The 21,924-nt window shown below is 30.7% G+C and overlaps 2 protein-coding genes across 4 annotated transcripts; one reads left to right on the top strand and one right to left on the bottom strand.

Moving 5' to 3' along the window:
- Positions 1-3,165: 3,165 nt before the first annotated feature.
- Positions 3,166-8,383, bottom strand: LOC113865091 (probable receptor-like protein kinase At5g18500). 3 transcript variants are annotated; one of them, XM_027499469.1, is made up of 9 exons: positions 7,879-8,366; positions 6,844-7,146; positions 6,480-6,762; positions 6,222-6,326; positions 5,855-5,977; positions 5,572-5,742; positions 4,669-4,798; positions 4,026-4,238; positions 3,219-3,633 (listed from the first exon to the last, which is right to left on the bottom strand). In XM_027499469.1, exons 2-9 carry the CDS (start codon positions 7,124-7,126, stop codon positions 3,508-3,510), a joined length of 1,434 nt encoding a protein of 477 aa, XP_027355270.1. In that variant the 5' UTR covers positions 7,127-7,146; positions 7,879-8,366; the 3' UTR covers positions 3,219-3,507. The 3 variants fall into 3 exon arrangements, with proteins under 3 accessions (XP_027355260.1, XP_027355266.1, XP_027355270.1); XM_027499459.1 differs by having other exon boundaries at positions 3,166-3,633; positions 6,480-7,146; positions 7,879-8,383; XM_027499465.1 differs by lacking the exon at positions 7,879-8,366 and adding an exon at positions 7,401-7,552 and having other exon boundaries at positions 3,173-3,633; positions 6,480-7,146.
- Positions 8,384-16,333: 7,950 nt separating this feature from the next.
- On the top strand, positions 16,334-17,686 carry LOC113852930 (proteasome assembly chaperone 4). Its single transcript, XM_027483331.1, has 5 exons — positions 16,334-16,515; positions 16,796-16,864; positions 16,947-17,022; positions 17,096-17,160; positions 17,271-17,686. The coding sequence occupies exons 1-5, from the start codon at positions 16,357-16,359 to the stop codon at positions 17,349-17,351; spliced, it is 450 nt and encodes a 149-aa protein (XP_027339132.1). The 5' UTR covers positions 16,334-16,356; the 3' UTR covers positions 17,352-17,686.
- Positions 17,687-21,924: the final 4,238 nt, after the last annotated feature.

The following is a 21,924-nucleotide window of genomic DNA, read 5'->3' as shown; positions in this document are numbered from 1 at the left end:
TAAACCTCTTTCTAAGGAGTACATGGCTTATTGATAGCAACATATTATCACTTTTTGCACATCGACAAAAGTAAAGGGACAAGATTGCTCATCAGAAATAAGATGGGAAACTGAAAAAAGCAAAGAAATTTGCATTGGTTGGATATTGACAAAGGCTTTTTCATTATATTAAAGTAATGTCCTGCATTGAATTGGGCGAGAATTGGGGAGTAAATGTAAGTTTTCTAATAACCCACTTTCGTCAGCTTCAACACATGTTTAGATTTTGAAGGATCCAAATAGGCCATTTTGGTCAACGTAAAACATGCTTCAATAATTCAATTCAATTCAAAGTGGGGTACAAGGTTAGGCTTAGAAGATGTGCCATGAAGTTGCCTCGTTCAAGGTATCTTATGTTTATTTATATGCTGTTGAGTTTTATGTCATATCACACGCTTGGTCATTTTTATTTTTATTTTTGTATTAAAAATAACACATACTCGTTTTTTTTTTCTTTCACTTTACATAGTAACTTGTTTTTTTATCTAGAAATATAGGAAATGTGTGGAACAGGTCTTCTATCAATAAAGAAGACACACTGGCCATTTATTTTAAGTTTACAAGCTTGGTCAGACACTTAGAACTCAGAAGAATGCAAGAAAAAATAATTGGAATATGGTAGGAAACTCATTAAAAAAAACTACAATTCATCTATGGCGAAAAAAGCTTTCTTTTATTTGACTATTATCGTTTTCTTCAGTCATCAAAACACAGGCAGCTATTGATATTTTATTGATTCTACCTGCTAAACCCGACAAATAATTCAACAATGGATTTTGACTTAAAAGGGTATATATCTCCATTAATTCTATTATTTAAAGATGAAAATTAATATTATATAATTATTTTTTAGTTTTTTTTTCACATATACACATTTCAAAAAATAATTATATGCATCAGTTCACACAAGATTATTCTAGTTTAACTAGTAATCTCGATTTCAAAACATGCATAATTGTATTACATGCACTAGTCACCTAACACAATTTTTAATTATCAAATATTGATATTCAATTTTATACGGCCAGAGTGTTTCTTTTAACTTTTTAGTCTTGTAGAGTATATAATTTTGGACAGAAAACCAATCTTATTCAAGAAGAGTGAGCTTTTATTCCCTTAAACCCGTACCAAGTTTACAAACTCATGCTTCTTCTTATCTGCTGAGTGTAATACATTATATGATGAATATTATTGGGGATCATGCGTAGGTTGTATCTGCAATTTCCCACAGTTCGAACTGCACAAAGTAGTATTGAATGAGAAAAAGCTGCATTGGATATGATCAAACCAATCATAAAGGTTTTGTATGATGTTTTGTAATGCCACCCACTTTCTACTTTGTTGTTGAATGTGGTGAACCTGTTCACATTGTTTCTAATATATATTTATTACAAAATAGAGTTATTGTAGTTAGACAGGAGAGACGTATGAAAGAGTTTACGATAAGTTTGTGAAATAATTTATTTTAATAATTTTTATGATTAAAATTATGTCATAAATTTGTATTAATGAATACTTAATTAAATTATTTATCAAAATGTTTAACTAATCATTTCAATTAGGTTATATAACTCATTTAATTCTCCTATAAACATGACCAAACAGTACACGTTCAGGCTCGTTTCTGGTTTTATTTTTTTATGTTCTTTCTCATTTTAAAAAGTATAAAAATAGCAAACAAATCTACTTTAAAATAAATAAATGTACATAAAAAAAATAAACAGCTAAAAAAATTTTATTTAAATTCAGCTACAAACTCTTACAAAATTTTCTTAGACTAGTATCAATCAACTACGAATGAACAGGAATTGAACACCTTGGGATCTCTTACCAAGGAAAAAAAATTCAACATTAAGATTTATGAAATTAATTTTTCTAAAACGAGAAAATGTGTAAAATAAGAAAATATTTTATCGTTGAGCATAGATAGAAGGCAGTACTAAGTTTGCTAATAAGTGTTCACTACAATACTAATTGAAACAACTTTAAGATAAAATAAATACAGATTTTTAAATATTTGAAGTTGTTAAATTTTACAAAATAAAAGGTCAATTTAAATTAAAAAATAACATAAAAAATACTCAAAGAATTTCACTTAAATTTTATCATTAACTTCAACGTACTGGGGATCGACAATGAGGTCTTACATGCAAAGTTACTTGGAACTCTCAATTGTGAACGAGTTCCGATAAAGTAAGTAACAGAAGCTGAGTTACTGTTGATTTAATTTTGATCCAACTCACAATAGTCTAATGATCTGGCAAACTTTTTAATAACAATTATTGTTGTAATTTCACTATTTAATAATTAACAAAACATTATTTCGACAAATGATTTTCAATTTTAAAAATGCATTTTTTTAGTTCATAAATTGAGGATAATTTTTGCTTTAAAGTGGAGTTTGAACTAACCTGTTTGACCCATAATTCCCAGAGAGTTGAACTAAACTAAGATTTTAACCCACAATCAACACTCTAGACATCATACTTGTGTAATTTAAATTCCTAATCGTTGTTAAAAAGTTGGATTGGTTCTTTTTTTTAATAAGCAATTTTTAGGAGGGCTCAAAAATACTTTACATGTATCTAGATGAAATTTTAAATTAAAAAAAAAAACTCTTCGTCTTTCAAAATATATATATATTTCCATATTAGCCTTCAAATTTTTTATTGCTAATACCTAGTTATTAGTTCTTTTGAAAGTTTTGCTTCTTTTTACACTAGTCTTTTCTTTTTTCTTTTGTTTTTTGTAACTAAATCTCTTAAAATATAAAATGACACCATATTGCTCTTTATAACTCCCACTCCCCCTCACTTTTCCGATAAATAGATATATAAAATACTTTAACTTTATTTTATTTTACACTTCTTAGAAGAAAAAAAAAATTCTACTAAAACGTATACATAATCCTCTTATTTTATAAATATGTTACTCTTAAACTCAACTTTTACTTGTATAAAATTTAAAGACCCGGGTTTCAGTAAAGCCATTCATATTCATATTGTAAAGTAAAATAGGAGTATTATGTAAGTTTTAGAAAGAGTTTTGTTTAATAAGTGCAATAATGAAAAGGAAGTTGAATTAATTTACTTAAAGAAAGGAAAAAAAAAAACAAACTCTTCACTGCAATTATGAACTATCGGCTTATCTTTTTCTGAACTTCCAGAAAGAAAGGGTAGTTCCTCCATGACCATAAAACAAATGAAAAGAAAACAAAAGAAAAAAGAATGGTATTGAACTGTACACACCACATTGGTAAGAGCTTGTCCAGTCCCATATTCATCCACAAGAATCTACATTCTAACATCTACAGCTAAGCTATAACAAGAAATAAGTATATAAACCATTCCAAAGTAACTGGTTCCTGCTCCATGTTTTTTAATGTAAAAGGTGGCAGGCATCAGAACTTACATAAGCTCAAAAGAATGCAAAATTTCCCAGTTCACTTATGTTCCTTGTCCTCGAAATTCACTGCACAAGTTGGCTCCTGCCATTCGGCTTAGAATCTGGATTGTCACTCTTATCTGTATCAGAAGCCTCCCTCTGGGTCTCTAGCTCTATGTTTCCGGCCTGACTCCTTCGGCGTCTTCGATCCTGAAATGTCACTCACAAAGTTTGATAAACACCACATTCCAAATGTAAATTTTAAAATGGAATAGGTTGCTTCAAAGGGGTCCCAAAATCAATGTCAGAAAAATGAATTTTCCAAATGTAGTTTCTTTTTTATTCACTTTGTTTTTCCCGCATCCTCCCCCTTTACTTTTGTTTGTCTTTTATGTGGTTGTTTCAAGGAACAAAATATAATTTCATAGAACACTCTTAAATTTAGGCTTAAGCCTAACTCAACTCACTAGCTCATAAGTTGAGGTTTGTCTTTAGCCTTTATAAGCTCTACTTTAACCATATTTGTAGTCAATGTGATCTCAACAAACACAATCAAATTGGAAACACATTGTGATGTTAGAGATAAGAATCAGAATTCGGACCTCTCGAGGTATAGGATATTCCTCTGATTCAAGCATGCGGACAACTTGGCTCATCCTTGGTCTTTTTTCAGCATCTGGATCAACACACCTAAGAGCAGTTAAGAGGGCTCGCTTCAGGGCACTTGTTGATGGCCTAGTCTCAATGTTGGGGTCTACCACCTCTTCTGAGCGCCGACACCCTACCATCATCTTGAGCCAGTCAACCAAATTTACCTACAAGAACCACGTCATAGTATTAAGGAAAGTAATGATTGTAATGAGTCAAAACTGTTGGAATAGAAAGAAAATTATGAAATAAATAAAGTTGCTGTGTACCCCAAACGAATTTTCTGAGGCGTCAAATTCAGAATTTTCGTTAAGCCATATAATAATAGTAAGGCGAATGCTAACCAATGCCCTAACCTAGGACATTAGTCAATAAATAAAAAACGGAACGTTTTTATCAAAAAGTATTATTAATGCATTCTCACCATGATTTCTAATGCACCTCCAACATGATTTTCAAACAAAAACTTTTTTATTTATTGGTTAAGAGCCTTTGCGGCACTGGTTAGCAAGACCTTAATGGAAAAGAGAATGAATGTTCATAAATACAAGAATATTAGAGGATTTATGATTTCTCTACAAAAATGCAATGACACACCTCAGCTGCTGGTCGGCCATAATCTACTGGGTCTCTTCCTGTAATTGCTTCAAGGAGCAATACCCCAAAGCTGTAAACATCGCTCTTCTCGTTTAGCAAGCCAGAGTTGGCATATTCTGGAGCTACATATCTGAGAAAATGCAATTGCAAGCACAAAAAGAAGAATCAGCAAACTAGACCAGTATAAAGAACAAAGAGGCAAACTTTGTCAATTTTAGAGTGACAATGAATGTGTACTATGGTATGGTTGAATTGAAATTTAGAGGGGACACTTTATAATAATTTTTTAAAGCAAAAGGGAAAACTTGATCATTCCTTTCAAATGGAAAGCCAAATAAGCATATTCTGGAGTGATATATACCAAAAATCAAAATTGAAATGAAAGCATGAAAAGTAGTCAACCAGAGACAGTTAATTTGTTAAACCAAAGTGAACTACTTTATACTATGTATGGTATGCATGTATTCTAATTATGATAACAGGTATGAGACCACCGAGAAAAAACAAACCACAGCCCATACGTAGAGAGGAAAAAAATCCTTTTTCTCAAGATAGAATCTTAGGGATGCCTTGTGGAAGCCCCTGGGCTTAGCCCTACTATGACCAAAGAAGATGGTTTACTAAAGATAAAGAAAAAAAGACTCCATGAGCCAATTATGCCACTTCAGCACAAGGTCTTTAATAGCCTATAAGAATTCTCACAAGGGGAGAGATGACACTTCTCTTATGTGGGACACGGAGAGATTATTAATATAATACAACTTCTCAATTTGCATCATAAAAATATAAAAAAATACCAAGTATGCAGTCACGTATGTTACCAAGCCTAAGTAAACATTTATATAGAAACTAATTCTTAAACAGAAAACAATCAAGTCCAAAATTTGTAAACAAGCAGCTTACCCAAAAGTACCCATAACTCTAGTCGTAATATGACTTTTTCCAGCACCCAGTAACTTAGCCAGCCCAAAATCAGATATCTTTGCATTAAATTCATCATCAATTAGAATATTGCTGGACTTAATATCTCGATGCACAACTTTTGGCTCAATTGCTTCATGCAAGTAAGCCAGCCTACAAGATAAAATAATCAGAGATCAAAAGAAAATTCACCAAAATAATAATAAAAATAAAGTCAAGACAACTAGTAGATTAATCTTTTTTCTTCTAGGAACAATGAGCATACGCTTTGGCTGTTCCAAGGAGAATTTTTATCCGAGCATCCCAAGTAAGAAAGCCATGCTGCCGCATGGCTCCATGAAGCCACTGCTCCAAATTGCCGTTGTTAACATACTCATAAACCAATAACCTGAAATTAATAGTGGGTTCAATAAGAATGAAATCAAGACATACATGTCAATCACCAATAAATTCCATCCCAGAAAAGACTTCTGAACTTAATTTCTCAAACAATTAATAGATTTGTAATATAATAATAATGGAGACATTAACCAAACGATAAGCTAAGCTGTCAGTCAAATGATCAAATCAAGAAGTAGACATGCAAACAGTCAAACACACGCATAAAGTGCAAACACTAAACAGTTTGTTACCTGTGAGTTCCTTCAATGCAATAGCCCAAAAGTCGAACCAAATTCTTATGCCGTACATGCCCAATAGCCTCAACCTCCACCCTGAATTCCTTTTCAGCTTGTCCTCTGCATGATGGGTATCAAGAGTCATTAGATAAACTAGCTAAATCTACAGACATCCTGATAAAACACAAAACATGATATTCTAAAGCCTAGTCCAAATTTTAAAATAAATATGAAGATTGCAATGCAACTAAACAAGCTAATGAAAAAACTTACAAATTATTGAGGAGCTTTTTAATAGCCACAGGACTCCCATTGATTAGTTGACCTTGATAAACAATTCCATATCCACCCTCACCAATAACATTGTCTTTTGAAAACCTGTTTGTTGCAAGTTCTAGGTCCCTTAATGTAAACCAGTGTCCCCAGCCAAGGTGAGAGAATTCAGGCAGACCAGACAAAGGGGATGGTGCAGTTATAGGATGTGAAGAAGACCTGTAAGCAGAAAAGCTCTTAACACCACTTTCTTCACCTGATTGAGAGCCATTAGCGTCTTTCTCTAAATGAGTAAATGAGCCTGATAGACTGCTATTATCCCCATTCTTTGTTTGGACCAAAACTTTTTCAGACTCCCTGTCACCAAATTTGTCATTCAGACTCATAAAAGCACCATTCTGTGGATGATTATTTGCTGAAACTTGATCAACTTTTATTTCTTTGATATCTTCCGAAACAGATAACACATGGCAAAGGGGAAGTTTGCCATTGACTCTTCTGGACTTCTTTCTTAAAGTAAGACATATTGATAGCACCACAAGAATTATGATGATGAATAAGCCAACTAATATTCCCATTAATACCCACACTTTCAATCCAAAAACAAATGTTTTCTTGGACAACCCGGAATTCAGATCAGACGCCATTTTGCTGCTGCCAAATAACTCTGCAAAAGTTCAGTGTGTTAGAATATAAGAAAGCACCCAGATGCATGCAGCAAATCAAGCAGCAAGAAAAAGCATCTGACTAGACTAACTAAGGTTATATGTAAGGAAAGAAAACTCTTTACTGGATTCCTCAAATCTCACACCATGTTTGAGTAAGTTAATCACACATCCAGCAAATAAAAAATTTCAGCAACAAACTATATTATATCAGCTACCATGTGCAGAACTAGCGGAGAAAAAGCTGGTTACATACCAACAGAAGTTCACTACCCTGAGAGAATGAGGCGAAAAGTTCAGAAAAACAAACGCTGCATTTTGGTCAAGTATTCACATCCCAATAAATACATAGGAACCAGAGAAAAGTCTGACACTTCGATTTCAAACTTATTGCAAAATACAAAATAGTAAGAAGCCAAAAGAGCATAGAAACAAAGAATAATGATTCTTAAATAACGCTTGAGCACCAAATAAGCGAGAAAGACTGGAACTTTGTTCTCTTTGTACCCAGGAAAAGATAATCCCAATAAAATTTCAAATCCAGCTAATCCAAAATAATTGAGCCAAGTTGCTAGACAACCAATGAGAAAAAAACAAAAGAAGGAACCATCATTTGTTAACGTCTCCTTGGTTTTAACCATCAACATTGCAAATTTTCTTTTGAAAAAAGAAACGCATATTAAGTAAAAAAGAAGCAAAAACTCTTTGGAACTGCAAAAAGGTTCAATGAATACCTGTTCACAACTCAAATCCTGCGCGGATTTCCTCAGCTCCTCCTCAAAAACTGAAGCAACTTAAACACTGGATCTCTTATGCTCCCTAAAACCTCTTGGGTGTGAAGCCATGGGAGCACCCCAAGCTCAAACCCACTGTGAAAATCTTACCAATGTGAGATTTTGCCTTCTGGGTTTTCTCAAATGCTCAAAAGGGTGTCTGTTTCCAATCTGAAATGAAACTTCAGAGACACTTCCCTTCCTCCCCCTCCAAGCCTTGTGGTGCTGTTGGAGGGAATTAGAGAACACAATAGGCACATGAAATTCTGAGAAGAGGCAAATGGTGGGGTTAATATGAAGGCATGGAATCATCAGTGGTAGGTGATGGGAAGTGACATGACTCACATTACATACAGTAAAAGAGAAGGCATCAAAATAGAAACTTTCTTTGCTGTTTCTTCAAATTTCTTCACCCTCCACACTCTCCTCCTTTCACTCTCTTTCTTCCTGTTTCTGTCTTTACTATTTCTCTTCTTCATATATTATTGATACTATTTATTATTATTCATAAATGATTTTAGCACGCTAAAATTTTCATATAATTATTATTGCATGTACTATATAAATTGATAATAGAAAGAATAACAGTAATATGTTAATAGTTTATCTATAATAGATTACGAGTCCCTGACTTAATAATTAAGTCATCTTTTATTAATATGAAAATAATGTAAAAAATATATATGTCCAATTACTGGTTATTCTAGAAAGTTTTCATATCACAGAACCAATAGCACATTTCAAGCAAATTTTACATGTAATGCCAAGTTTTTGAATATCAGAATTGTTAACTTTTTAATAATTGGTAAAGGTGAAGTAACAGGTGTTTGATTAATTCATGGGAAACAAACACTGATATATAATTTTATCTAAACTGTATACGACAAGCTTCGTTTTTTATGAAAAATTTCATACCATTGAATTGCGTAAATTACTAAATTCAATTTTCATGTTTATTTTATCTTATTTTGTTATTATTCGATTCAGTAGGCTGGATAGTCAAAGAAACAGACTGGACACCACATCAATTTTCTCATAGTCCATAATACCCCTATCTAACAATGATTATTCCAGCTGTGTCCATGGATGTTCATCACCCGTAAACTGCGTCCAAACATTCAATTCTAGTTTCATTTTCTAACTTTCCTTATTCAAAGGGGACAAACAAACAAAAATAATATATCAAATTAGTTTTTTAAATTATCATCTTCACTTAATTTAATTTTTAAAATTAGTAAATAATGATTGTTTAAATTACTAAATTGATATAATAACAATTATCTTGATTGTTAAAGCTAAAATATACAATAAATTAGATTCGTGCCTTATATGTATTTTCATTTCCAACGAGTTAAGTTGAAGTAACTTTTTTTCTCTTTTCAATAAACTCTTTTTGCAACAAAATATAGTGCCTGTAACCAAAGCAAAAAAATATCATTACCATTTAATGTACTATGAAGTTATGCATAAAAAAAAGTCCATTTCAAAATAAAAAATGATTGTGAAGATAAAAGCACCAAATCAAGAAAAGTCTCAGTGCATTAAAAAAACGTAAAAACTAACCTTTAATTGGTAAACAAATAGGTCATAAAATTATATATATAATTTGATGCATTATTATAAAAGGAAAGCAAAAGAGAGAAAAAAAGCTCCACAGGGAAAATCAGAAGGGTCCAAGCAACAAAACTTTTGCTGAAAGCAGCACTTAACTACATACCCAATAAGGGATGATGAAGGGTCTTCAAAATGTTGCAGAGGAATCACTCTCTCTTGAGGAGGAAGAGGAGCAACACGTGAATGAGTGAAAGGGAAATAAAGTCACACATTTGCAATAAAAAAAATGTGTCATCCTTAGACATTTTTAACAGAAGGCTACAATACACTGTGTGGAGTAATGATTGGTTCCAAAGACCAAAGTTTGCATACGTTGCTATGACACACAAGCCAGGCTTCTGTTTTGTTTCTGTGGTCCCATTTTAAGCAAACTTGTTCTCTTCCTCTTTGTTTAAGTGCGTTTTCAAGAAGTGCTTATTTGAACCATTCTCCGTTTTCACTGCCATGTGTCCATCCAAATAGAACATCCTTGTGACTCAGCAAGACGTGTAGTTTACCTATCTGTCTCTGTTGCATTTGTTTCAAGCCGTAGAATGCTTCATATTGCTTCACGTTTCAATTTAGTTATGAGAATTGAAAGTAACCCATAACTTATTTTTTTAATACGTTGTTAATTATTGGTTTTTATTTATTAAAATTTATAATTTTATAATTTTTAATAAATTTTAACTAATAAATGAATGAGTTGTACATTTTGCATTTGTATAATAGTGCTTTCAAATTTACATAAACTATTTATAAGTGTGACTTATATAAGGTATGTATATTTATAAGTATGCTGCAGCTATGCACTCGTTCTTGTTTATTTTTGTGAGCCCACAATGGACAATGTCTGAGTATCACAAGCTAAAATCTGATTTAATTCAATATTTTTCTGTATTATTTATTTATTTGTATCCCTTCGAGTAAAATCTTTATTGCAAAAAAGTAATCAATCACAAGTTTGTTATTTTAATTTTTATTAACTAATTTAATTTTTCATTGATCAAGCTTAGTCATTTAATATAAAAATTAATGATCAATTTTTTTCTTTTAATATTTCATAGATTATATGAGTGATTGAAATTTGCTTTAAACAAAAATGCACGTGCCCATGATTTGTTCATTTAGTGAGATATATATGTGGCTTTCACAGGATTATTATGAGCTAGTTTCAAACCAGATCTTACAATCCTGATAATTATTTGGTTTAACTTTCTATTTTTGCTTTAATTATGATTTATAATTTCTTACTAATGCAGTCCTTTTTCATCAATTTAAATTAATGGGGCCCATAAAAAAAGAATAGTGAGTGTGTAAATATTCTGTCACAGCACAACTTTTGTTCTAAAGCCTATTAAAGTGGGAGGTCAAGGATATTTAATTGCAATTTAACATAAAGAATCTCACGATTTAGAGAAAATTTGCAAATGCTTCTATATCAGTGCAAGTGATTTCGCTTCTTCCATATTGTCCACTAATAATCTTATATATATTATTCCGTTCACCAAAAAGAAATCTTCTGTATAATCAATCTTTATTCAATAAAATAGACTCCTCACTTTTTAAGAAAGAGAATATCGATTATATTTTTTACTTATGACATATAGTTTTATTATTATTTAACACTTACTTCCGTTTTCTATACATTCTTAGATTACTGTTTTTAAAAAAATAATTACTAGTAAACTTTTCTTTCTCAGTTCATTCTTTACCTCAATTATGTACTGCTTATACACTCAAGTTTATTTCTTCTATTATTCTATTATAATTCGTTACAGAATTGATATGAATGAAAAGAAAGGTGAAAGTTTATACATAGAAGGGACGAAACAGATAAATAGAAGGAAATGTTTCTTCTTTTGTACTAATAAAAAATGAAGGAAGAGTGTTTTTGAACAGACATATTCCATAAAGGTAGCTGAGATGGATAAAGAGTGTTAATTAATTAGGAATATGAGTGATACATATGTTTGCATAATTGCATTGGTGGATGTTGATGGAACAGTACTTGATTATTTGAGTTACGTGGTTGCACCACTTTATGTCCTCTTTCTGTATTCCAATCATACAATCAAATGATTGCTAGTATATGTATATTAATTTACTCCACTCCTGTTAACACTGGATTTCTACAAGTTAAGTATGTTTTCTGTGTTTGATGGATATTATAACCATTAAAAAATGAATGTTTGAATCATTTATTAATGAAAATGTGAAAAAAATATATATATTGACATAAGTTAAATTCATTATTATTTTAATTGTCTATGATTTTGAGCTTTAAGCCAGGGGTTTGGAAACAAAATTGACAGTACAATTTTGTCTCATAAATAATTAAAAGAAGGTTAAATGTAAGTAAAAAACAATAGTTTAATTCACCTTAAACTATAATTAACTAGTAAATACTTGACTCTTCACATATAAAAGTCTATTTAGTTAACTTATGAAATAAAATTTACACAAGTCATGTTTGTTTTATGATTTTTATAAACACTTTTAAATAAAAATTATTTAATATAACTGTCTAAATAATGTTTATCTTATTTTAGAAAAAATATAATTGAATATATGGTAAAAGTCTCATATGATAAAAATAATATTTAATTAAATTGTGTTAGCTACTCATAATCTCAAATGTACAAAATCATAGCGCGAGACAGATAAGAAAAATAAATATTTTCAAATCAAACACGAAGAGGCTATAAACCTACAAATGAACATTTATACTTTATGGGGGTTTCTTAATAAGTGGGAAGAGCTATTAAATTATTTATGAACATAAGGGGAAAATATGTATATCAATTTATATTTATTATTTTTACTGAAGGGAAGTTTATATTTATCATTTATGAAAATAATCCATGTTCCAATATTCCAACAACAATTTAGTCACTCATTGTTATTGAACATAATAAATTTGACTTTTCGTGATCTCATGAAGTTGACACATTTTTGATTTTGGATGTTGTAGGTGTTAGTTCTGCTTCTTTTGTTGCTTTCCCCATTTACCAAAATATAGTTAATATAGCTTATAAAAAAAATCAAATAGCTGATATATAATACTTAATAACAATTTTGGCAAATCAACATAATTAAAATTTTTATTTCTTATATTCTTCTATACCTTATATTGGGTAACTAAATAAACAAAGAGGCATTGGTCATAGCATATTCTCACAGATAAACTAAACAATTGTTGAGCCCTGTCTTCTGCCGACAATTTTCAGGTTGGGTTTTTCAAGGAAGCAAAATGAAGAGTCAACCTTTCAACCACATTTGCTTTGTGTGGTTAGATTTCATCACAACTTAGGTTCAAAAAGAAGTGAGTTTTGTACTTTGATGAAATAAGAAATAAATGAGACGTGTGCACAAATCATTCACTTCTTTAATGCATTCAGAATCATTTTTACCCAAAGAAAAAAAAAAGTACCCCTCAATTCAATTTATATCTGTTGCTTGCCCTATGTGTCTTGACCCTTCTAAAGGGTCCTCCATGTCCTAAATTTTCACTGCACAACTGCTATTGGGACCCATCCTAAAGTTAAATATTCTTAAGGGTTAACAAAGTTGTACACCAAGACAATACTTGTTTAAAAAAATAATAATAAAGGGGAAAGTCTTCAGCATTAATTAGATTAGACCTAGTCATAAACCTTCAAAAGCAAAAATCCCTTAATCAAATCCAACTGAACAAGATTCAGACTAGGACTAAAATATTGCATAAAGAACAATCATAATTGGATTATATGGTCTACCAGCATAGATTTGCTTTCAATTAAAAAGTGACTATCATGGGACTAATTCAAAAGATTTGTTCTTAGTCCATGGATAAGAATCTTATGGTGTTGGAAGTGAGGTCCTAGAGGAAGCTTTCCTAGAAATAGCTAGCTCAGGTATTGTGCCCTGATCCCAGTTCTATTGCAAGAGATTCTTCAATCATCTGAACCACTAGGCTGGAAATTCTGGATGGTGGAATGTCAAAATCTAAATGTGGCTGTGCCTTTTAAGACATTAGCACTATTCAACATTGGCAAGTGTTATGCAACAATATCATTCTAGTTTAATGGCGCATTTGAATAAATAATTCTTTTTGTAACATTATTTAATAGATTCTCATTACATAAGTATAATAAGAGCTTATGATATGAAATTCATTAAATTTTTAAAAAATTGTAAAATTTGACACTATTTTTATAAACTATTTCAAATGTCCTCTTATGCCACTGTTACTAATCAAATTGTGCATTTGTGCTGGCTGCTAGTTGTTGAAACTGCTTTTTCTATTTCGTTCGTCTATTTTATATGCAATTGTAATAATTATATAAAAATGAGTTTCCATGTGCAGAATATATCCTAAACTTGTCCAAATGCAATTGTTTAGTAGTTAATCAAGAGGTGCCTCTGGTTCAGGCTTATTTGTAACTCTCTCTTTTATTCATGTATCTTAATAACTAAGTGAAGAAATTAATAGTTTTCCATATTTACATGATATTTTTCCAATTTTTAAGGTAGTAGGTATTTGTTATGATGTTGACCACAATCTCTTACCTAAAGATGTGTTTGTGCAGATTGAAGGTATCTTAGAAGTTCAATAAAAATACTATATGTCTAATTATCTTTAGCCTTCTTGTTATTAGTTTCGTTGGTGAAGTTTCAAAGTCAATAAAAACATTAAAAACCATATACCTCTACCAGCACGTTTTAGTTTTTCTTTTCTTTTCTAATAGGTGTTAAAAAATCATCATCATCATCATTATTATTATTATGTTAACAATTTTTTAAAATAAAATAATAAAAATTTATTATAAATATTATCTAAATTTCTTAATTTATATATATATTTATCCTCTTCAACTTGTCGGTAGGTGATTCAAGGAGTTTCATGATACACGTTGTGCAGATAGGAGCCGGCGCCAGATTCAAGTCTTTGTTTTCTTAAAAGGTTTCACACACACACAAACAAAAGTTTAAACGACAAAATTATTAGTTAATTACTAATTATTTAATAGATATTATTAATTTATAAACAGTAACTAAATGTTTTTCTTAAACAAATTTTATACTAATATATGACTTTCGTACATATTAATAACTGATTATTATTAATCATTCTTCTGTAACAAAGGCTAAATATTAATTACTATTTTTAGATTTCCTTCTTGTCACATGTATATGAAATGTTTATCAATTTATTAGTATATCAAAATGGTTTCACAATAATTTCAGATAATTATGAATTCTACGCATAATAGAGGGATATTGATATAGAAAAGGGACAAGTTCCTACTTAAAAATACATCTCTTTCATTATTAATTATTAAACAAATGTTCAACTTCAAACTTTAAAGAAAAAGATAAATTATTTTAATACAAACTTCTTAATTGTATAAATTTTGGGCTAATCTGATACAGTTGAACGATAATGGTAGATGTCTAGTCAGTTATCTTCAGTTTAATTGATTAAATCTTAAAACATCTAAAAAAAGAAAAGCATATATATCATACTTTGGGTCTTTTATTTTCAAATTAGATGAGAATGACAAAAGAAATTACACCAAAGACGACTCAAAAAGACAAAAAAAATAGTCATCAGCACTTTCTATGTATCTACAAATTTGGATTTGAACAAATTTCAATAACCAAGTTGAAGTTATTCTTCATCTATAATGCTGAATTCAACTTTAAGTTACGTTGTTTACAAACTCAATATGTTAATACTATAATCAAACATGGATTTCACAAAAGCTAACTTCTATGATTATGTATGATATGACCATCAGATAATCTCTACGAGCATTGCTGATAATAATAATAATACTAATAACGTAAAAGTAATTGGTTTTCTAATTTCTTAAGTGGACAAGATAATAATTTTTTTGTCACTAATCAAACCCTCTTTATTTATTTGTGTAAATATTTTTTTAGTTAAATGATGATTCAGTTATAATTAGACAGATAATAATACAGCATTTACAGTACAACAATGTATCATAACAAAGCTATTATGTAATACTACAATATAAAGTAATACAAATTATTAAATGCTGTTCAAAGAGAGATAAACTAAAAGCATTAAACAACTCTTATTAAAAGTTAGTTTCTACCAAAAATAGCACAACATAAATAATTGTTTTCTTTGTTTTTTGGTCAATCATAAATTTTTCTTGATGTATAAGTATTAAATAGCTCTTTTCTTTTTGTCAAAGGATAGAATAGCAGGAACGAACGCACCAAAAACCCTAATCCCTAAATTTTTTTTTCTTTTTTGCTGTAGGCTAATTCAATTCCGAACTCGATAAGAAGCCCCATGCAAAAAGTTTTGGGTAGGCTACGTGAGCCCAATAGCATAAAACGTTAACTGTATTAATAGGCCTTGTTCACAATGTACTTATTTTAAACCCATTTTTAAAATAATAATTAATAATTAATTACAACACAATTTTTAAATTGAATTAGACCAACTTATTCAATTAACCAGATTCAATGAGGTGAGTCACTCGACTCCAACAATATTATTACTTTTAAAATATACATGTCATCTAATTCAAAATACATATATAAATATAATATAATACTTTTATTTATTTATTTTTAATTTAAATTTAAGAAAAAGTTTTAAAAAATTATAAATTATTTATAATTTATTTTAATAAATTTTAATATGATATATTAAAATAAATCAAAATTGGTTTTGAATAAAAAAAATGGCTTGATTTTAAAATCTAATACACTGATTAGAATGAATTTGGCTTAGTTTTATGTCAATTTATATATATATATATATATATAGGGTTGGAAATATGTTACCGGGAGATTTTGGTTTTGCAGTTTTATGTCACGATAATGGATTCTGAAGGATTGGAGAGAGGGATCGAAGAGTTGAAACTGCAGGAGAAGGGTGAAGTACATGCACTGGCACTGGGTCAATTACAGGTCACTAGCTTTTCTGAACTTGTCAATGATGTTAGCCTCCATTTTCAGATCATTCGCTTTCCCAAACAGGTTTTCTCCGCCATCAAACTCTCTTATTTATGTTTCAAGAGATTCGCTTCTTTTTTTTTTTTTAAATCAAAACCCATAAAAAAGCAGTATGTTTCTTCAATTGGGTTATTCACAAACATGGCTTTAGACCAATTCCACTTTTGTGATCACTTTTGGTTAGGAGAAGTATGAAATTTTGATAAGACATTTTGTGCTATAATGCAAGTTATTATCTTTCAAAGCTTTGATTTTTTATTTTTTTTTTCTGCTAACATTATTTTGAAGTGAATGGTTATTGTAGATTTATGTGTGGGTTGGTTACAACTCTGCGAAATTGGGACACATGTATGCAGCAGCTACAACTCGTCCTGTAAGTTGTCTCATTCCGTTAAGCTCATTATGAGTATGTTTCAAGAATATACAAGGATCACTTTTTGTGGTGTTAAATGCAGAACAATATGGTATCTGTAACTTCCATACTTGGTGTGGCTTCTGATAATACAGGTTCTGGCATTGCTAATCGATTAGGTAATTATCATCATGTTTGCTAGTTAGAAAATTATTCTCCTAGTTCATGAATTAACTTAATTTGTTATAACAGTGTTGAAGACCGGTCTCAATATAATTTTGGCTTGTAATATTCCGAAAAATAGCCCCATGCTTGAGGTCTGGTTTCTCTTTCACTTATTCACAGTCACACATGCATGTTTATTTATAAATTCATTTTAAATTTCTCTACATTTATTTATATTTTTTGTAAATTTCATGGATTGCAGATCGAAGCTGAGAAAATATTGGTACAGAAACTCATTAGTCTGGGCTATACCAATTCAAGATTGGGAGGAACATCTTTGTAGCATAGGCCGGAGAGACTTTATATACATAACAAAGGTGCATTGTCCCAATGTTTTTAATTAATTCAGAAGCCATGGTGGCTATTGAAGACTTGAAGCATTGTTACTTACACCAACTGTTATCTAATAGGTGTTTGTTGCTCGTACCTCTTGTTTATCTTTGGTGCTTGCATATGAGAGATGTTCCAAATGTTCATAATTACAACCTAGATATTTTTCTTCTCATGCTAGAGCCTTCTTTGGGTAATGATTATGATGCAGCATTACTAGAGCAAAGACCCTCATTTTATTTTTCCTTGAACCTCTTATCAATCTTTGAGGGAAACCATATTGGAGCAACTGCTGCTAATTATGATGTCAATTTTAAACTAATGATAATTCATCATGATATCATGCCTGTCCTACCGTGTATGTTCATCCCATCAGGTAGTAAAATAATAGTCACTTTCGCCTCTCTCGAATAATTCTGTAGAGAAAAAAGAATAAAGAAAATTTGATACTGGAGGCTTCAAGTGGTATACATTTGCATGCCCTTGATAGTAATGTCAATGATATTGGTTACAGATCTGTCTAGATAAATAATTTTGGTCTCTATTTCAAAGTGAATGACAGTTTTATATGTCTTCGCACCAAAGTGGAAGTGGGTTCCAAAACACTTGATTTCGGTCTCTACAATATACTGTGTGGAGTAGTGATTGGTTTCAAGGACCTTATTTCAACCACTTTTCTTTTCCTCTTTAAGTTGAAGATGCTCTTACTAAACCTTTCTTTGTCTTAGAAGTAGCATCTACTTCACTATATCATATTGCTATTGCACCTCTGTGTTGGATATTTAACAGCACTGCTCTAAATATAATTTTAATTCTTATAAAATAAGCCATTTTCTGTTTTCATTCCTAATGGCTTGTATTAGGATCGGCCTGGAGGTTTTGTTGCCACATTCATCCATGGGTGATGATGCACTGATCTTTGGTGCATGTGAATCTATGTTGAATCGGTAGAACCGGGTTGGTCGAACTAGGCCAATTTTTCATAATAGTTGAATTTGGTAAAAAAAAAAATTATGAGTAGAGAATCGAACACCTTCGTAATTTAACAACATTGATGATGATTAGAGGGCAATGTTGCGTCATTGATGCAGTTGGACTTTGGTTTTAGGTGCGCCAATGAATGAACGAAGGCCCAAGCTTTTTGTAACTCTTCTGTAAATGCACTTTTTTTTATGAAACTTTTTATTTCAAAAATACTCTCAAAACCAGTTTTCTTCTTTTCTGAAAAAACATTATTTTTGTTTTAGAAAACTTAATTTCAAAAGCAATTAAAATCAACTTTCAAAAAATTTATTCAAAGTGTTTTTAAGAGCTTTTGAAGTTTCCAGAATGTTATTTCATAAATTATCAACTTTCTGGAAACTAGTTTCTGGAATTTATTTATAGTTCCAGAAATATATCTTCAAACTGGATGAAAGTACAAATTTGAGGGTAGTGTGAATAGAAAAAAAAAAACGGCAGATTACTATTAACACTACCGTTTTTTGCTATCCTCGCCACATGTTTTATTATAACTTCTGAAATTTAATTTAAAAATGCGTTTAATAGCTTTCAAAAACTATTTTGCAAAAATGATTTACAAATGACCGAATTTGATTTTTAAAAGTAATTTTATACCTTCTAAAAATTAAATTCCATAAGTCATTTGTAACGCCTTTATTTTCTTTATTTAAAAATAAAAAAAAATTATGGCAAATAAAAATAGATTCATTTCTATTCATGGAGTTAATAATAAAATAAAGACAAAATTTTATATTTTTTTATAAAAATTTCATAAAATTTTAAAAGAAATCAAGCCTCCAAAGGTAAAACTTTGAAATCTTAAAATAATAAAATAAAACTCAACTTTACTTCTATTGATTCATTCAGTTCATTTTGAATACATATAATTTTTGAATTTTCACCAAGAACATTTCCAAAATATTCTTTACAACTAAAATCTGCTTGAGGATTTAAATTCTGAAATCTAACATTAAAGTCATTTACAAATTTTGGTAAACTCAAATTATAATTTAATAAAACAATACAATTTCTCAAATGACTTAGTCCCTATAAAACAGTCTTTCTTCTAATACTATTGGATTATGATCAGAGGATGGATTATACATCTCCATTTCTTCACTTTTATTACCTAAAAATATTAGTAAAAGTGAGTATCTCTCGTCCCACTAAATCTCTGGTTTAATATAAACAAAGTACTTACATGTATGTATTGTACTACGAATATTATGTAACATAAATTAAATTAGCATTAACCCTCAAATCATTCAAGTTGTCATTACAAAGGAGCACACACAGAACAAACAATCAATCATGTTCATCACTTTATATCATGCATCTTTTTATAAAAATACGTCATAATACATGTATTATACCACGTCAATCGATATGTCACAATACATCTGTCCTAATTGCACCCGTCGATGTATTACAACACATATATCGCAACAACATCAACTGACATGTTACAATGCATATATTATAACCGTACGACTCTTATACTACTTCATAAACATCACACTTTCACATTAATTTTATTTTCATATCCAATGCCTCTAGGATCCTTTGAGGACTTCATAGTTTAGATAGTCGTCGGTTAGCCGCAGCAACACGGATACACGTGTGCCGACCCAACCCCTTCTAGTAAAGGTATAGTTAGGAGTCTCGTCAAAAAACGAGTGTGTGCCCTGTGAATGCTTCCATTTTCAGCAAATCATTGTGCACTTGTTCACACTTAGCATTCACCACCTTTATTTCTCCAAGATTTTTTCAATCTTATCCGGACTCTATACTCCTATTTGTATTTATGTAGCTATCTAAACTCACCACTACAATTTCTCAATCCTTTACACACCCTTTGATAGGGCATGTGTCATAATACGTGAGTCTTGACCAAATAACTTGACATATTACAATACATATATTATGAGTACATCCTTTGAGTCATACCGCAATACCTGTATTGCAATCACATCCATTCATCTATTTCGACTCTCGTATTATAATCACTTTTTTCAGCATTTCAATTAATTCATTCATACATGTGCTCACCACACTTAACCATGCTCACTGTGGCACCGTGAGCACATTACACAAAATATTTTCTTTATTTAAAAATAGTCAAACACTCATATCAATAACATAATTTCACTTATTTGGCATACCCAATTATCAACAACATAAATATATCATGCTTCAAACATCACAACATTCAGCAATTCACGGAACCACTAACCAACTCATTCATTCACAATACTCTAACACTTTTCATTACAACCTAGTTCAACCAATATCTACATACCACAACCATCAATAAACACTCAACATAGAAATTCTCAACAGTTTATACATCACACAAATTAATATAATGTGCCGGAGGTCGAACACCTCCGGACTCAGCCCAATCATATGATTCAACATGCACATCTTCTCAATAATAATAATAAAGTTGTCTACCCTAGGACCTAACATAATCCATTATTCCAAAAGCATCAAATAGCATATTCCGACCACTCCTAACAATGTCGACTTAGTAAAATCCTAATGTTCCTTGAAAACCGTTTTATTTAAAACCTTTATTATAATTTACATTTAGATAATTATTAAGTAGGTAAGGATTCCCCACTTTGAACTACCTAATAGAGGTTAGGGTTTGGGATTTACTCTCCTTACCTTAGAATGAAGACCCACCATGAAATCAACGGTAGAAACACCTCTCACACGGGTTCTTGCCCTAAATACATGGAATAATCCATGAGAAATCAAGAATGATGAAGAAAAAGTAAAAAATGAAAACCTTAACTCAAAATACTCACCTCCAAACGTTCCAAACATGATTCCAATCTTCAATCTAGGGCACCAACGACTTAAGAGGCGATTTAATCGGTGAAAAGGCTAGGGATTGAAAGAACTGACAATAGAAAATGAAGAGAAAATGAAAAAAATACATTTTTCTCAACCTTAAACCCTTTAAATACACAAGGTGTCGCAACATTCTCGCTACAGCTAGGGGACCTCACTACAGCGACATCCTCTCTCGCTACAGCGAAAATCTCAGAGGAAATTGCATTTTAGTTTCTGCAAAATCTCGCTACAACGAAACTCTCTCGCTACAGCGAGACTGCACCTAGAATTATATCATAAACTGTTGCTTTGTCGCTGCAGTAAGAGACCTCTTGCTACAGCGAGAACACCCAATTATTACACACTTAACCTATTTCTCAGCCCAATCAATCCAGTCCAATTATATATAAACATATTTATATGCATCCATATTCATCTCACGTATACACATATATCTACCTCATGCATTCACACTACCATCCAATACACATCATCATCATATAATTAATCATACAAACACATGGAAAACTCCATATATATAGATATATAGTAATTAAAATATTATTAAAAATCTGGAACGTTACATCATTTGCCAATCATTTTTGAAATTTAGTTTACAAAAGTATTAAAATACTATCAAAAATTAAATTCTGAAAGTCCTAATTAAATGTATGGGGGAGATA

Source organism: Abrus precatorius, unplaced genomic scaffold (genome assembly GCF_003935025.1).
Source record: "Abrus precatorius isolate BTA unplaced genomic scaffold, Abrus_2018 Scaffold10, whole genome shotgun sequence".
Taxonomy (NCBI): Eukaryota; Viridiplantae; Streptophyta; class Magnoliopsida; order Fabales; family Fabaceae; genus Abrus; species Abrus precatorius.
This window is presented reverse-complemented; position numbering and strand designations above follow the sequence as displayed.

Bases quoted from the DNA above. Each gene is read 5' to 3' on its own strand.
- LOC113865091 (XM_027499459.1), bottom strand. From the start codon at position 7,126: ATGGCGTCTGATCTGAATTCCGGGTTGTCCAAGAAAACATTTGTTTTT. The intron at 4,239-4,668 runs GTGTGTCATTGC...TGGTTCTTGTAG, and splicing joins ATGGCCGACCAGCAGCTGAG to GTAAATTTGGTTGACTGGCT. The intron at 3,634-4,025 runs GTCCGAATTCTG...GTGACATTTCAG, and splicing joins AATATCCTATACCTCGAGAG to GATCGAAGACGCCGAAGGAG.
- LOC113852930 (XM_027483331.1), top strand. From the start codon at position 16,357: ATGGATTCTGAAGGATTGGAGAGAGGGATCGAAGAGTTGAAACTGCAG. The intron at 16,865-16,946 runs GTAAGTTGTCTC...TGTTAAATGCAG, and splicing joins CAGCAGCTACAACTCGTCCT to AACAATATGGTATCTGTAAC. The intron at 17,161-17,270 runs GTCTGGTTTCTC...CATGGATTGCAG, and splicing joins AAAATAGCCCCATGCTTGAG to ATCGAAGCTGAGAAAATATT.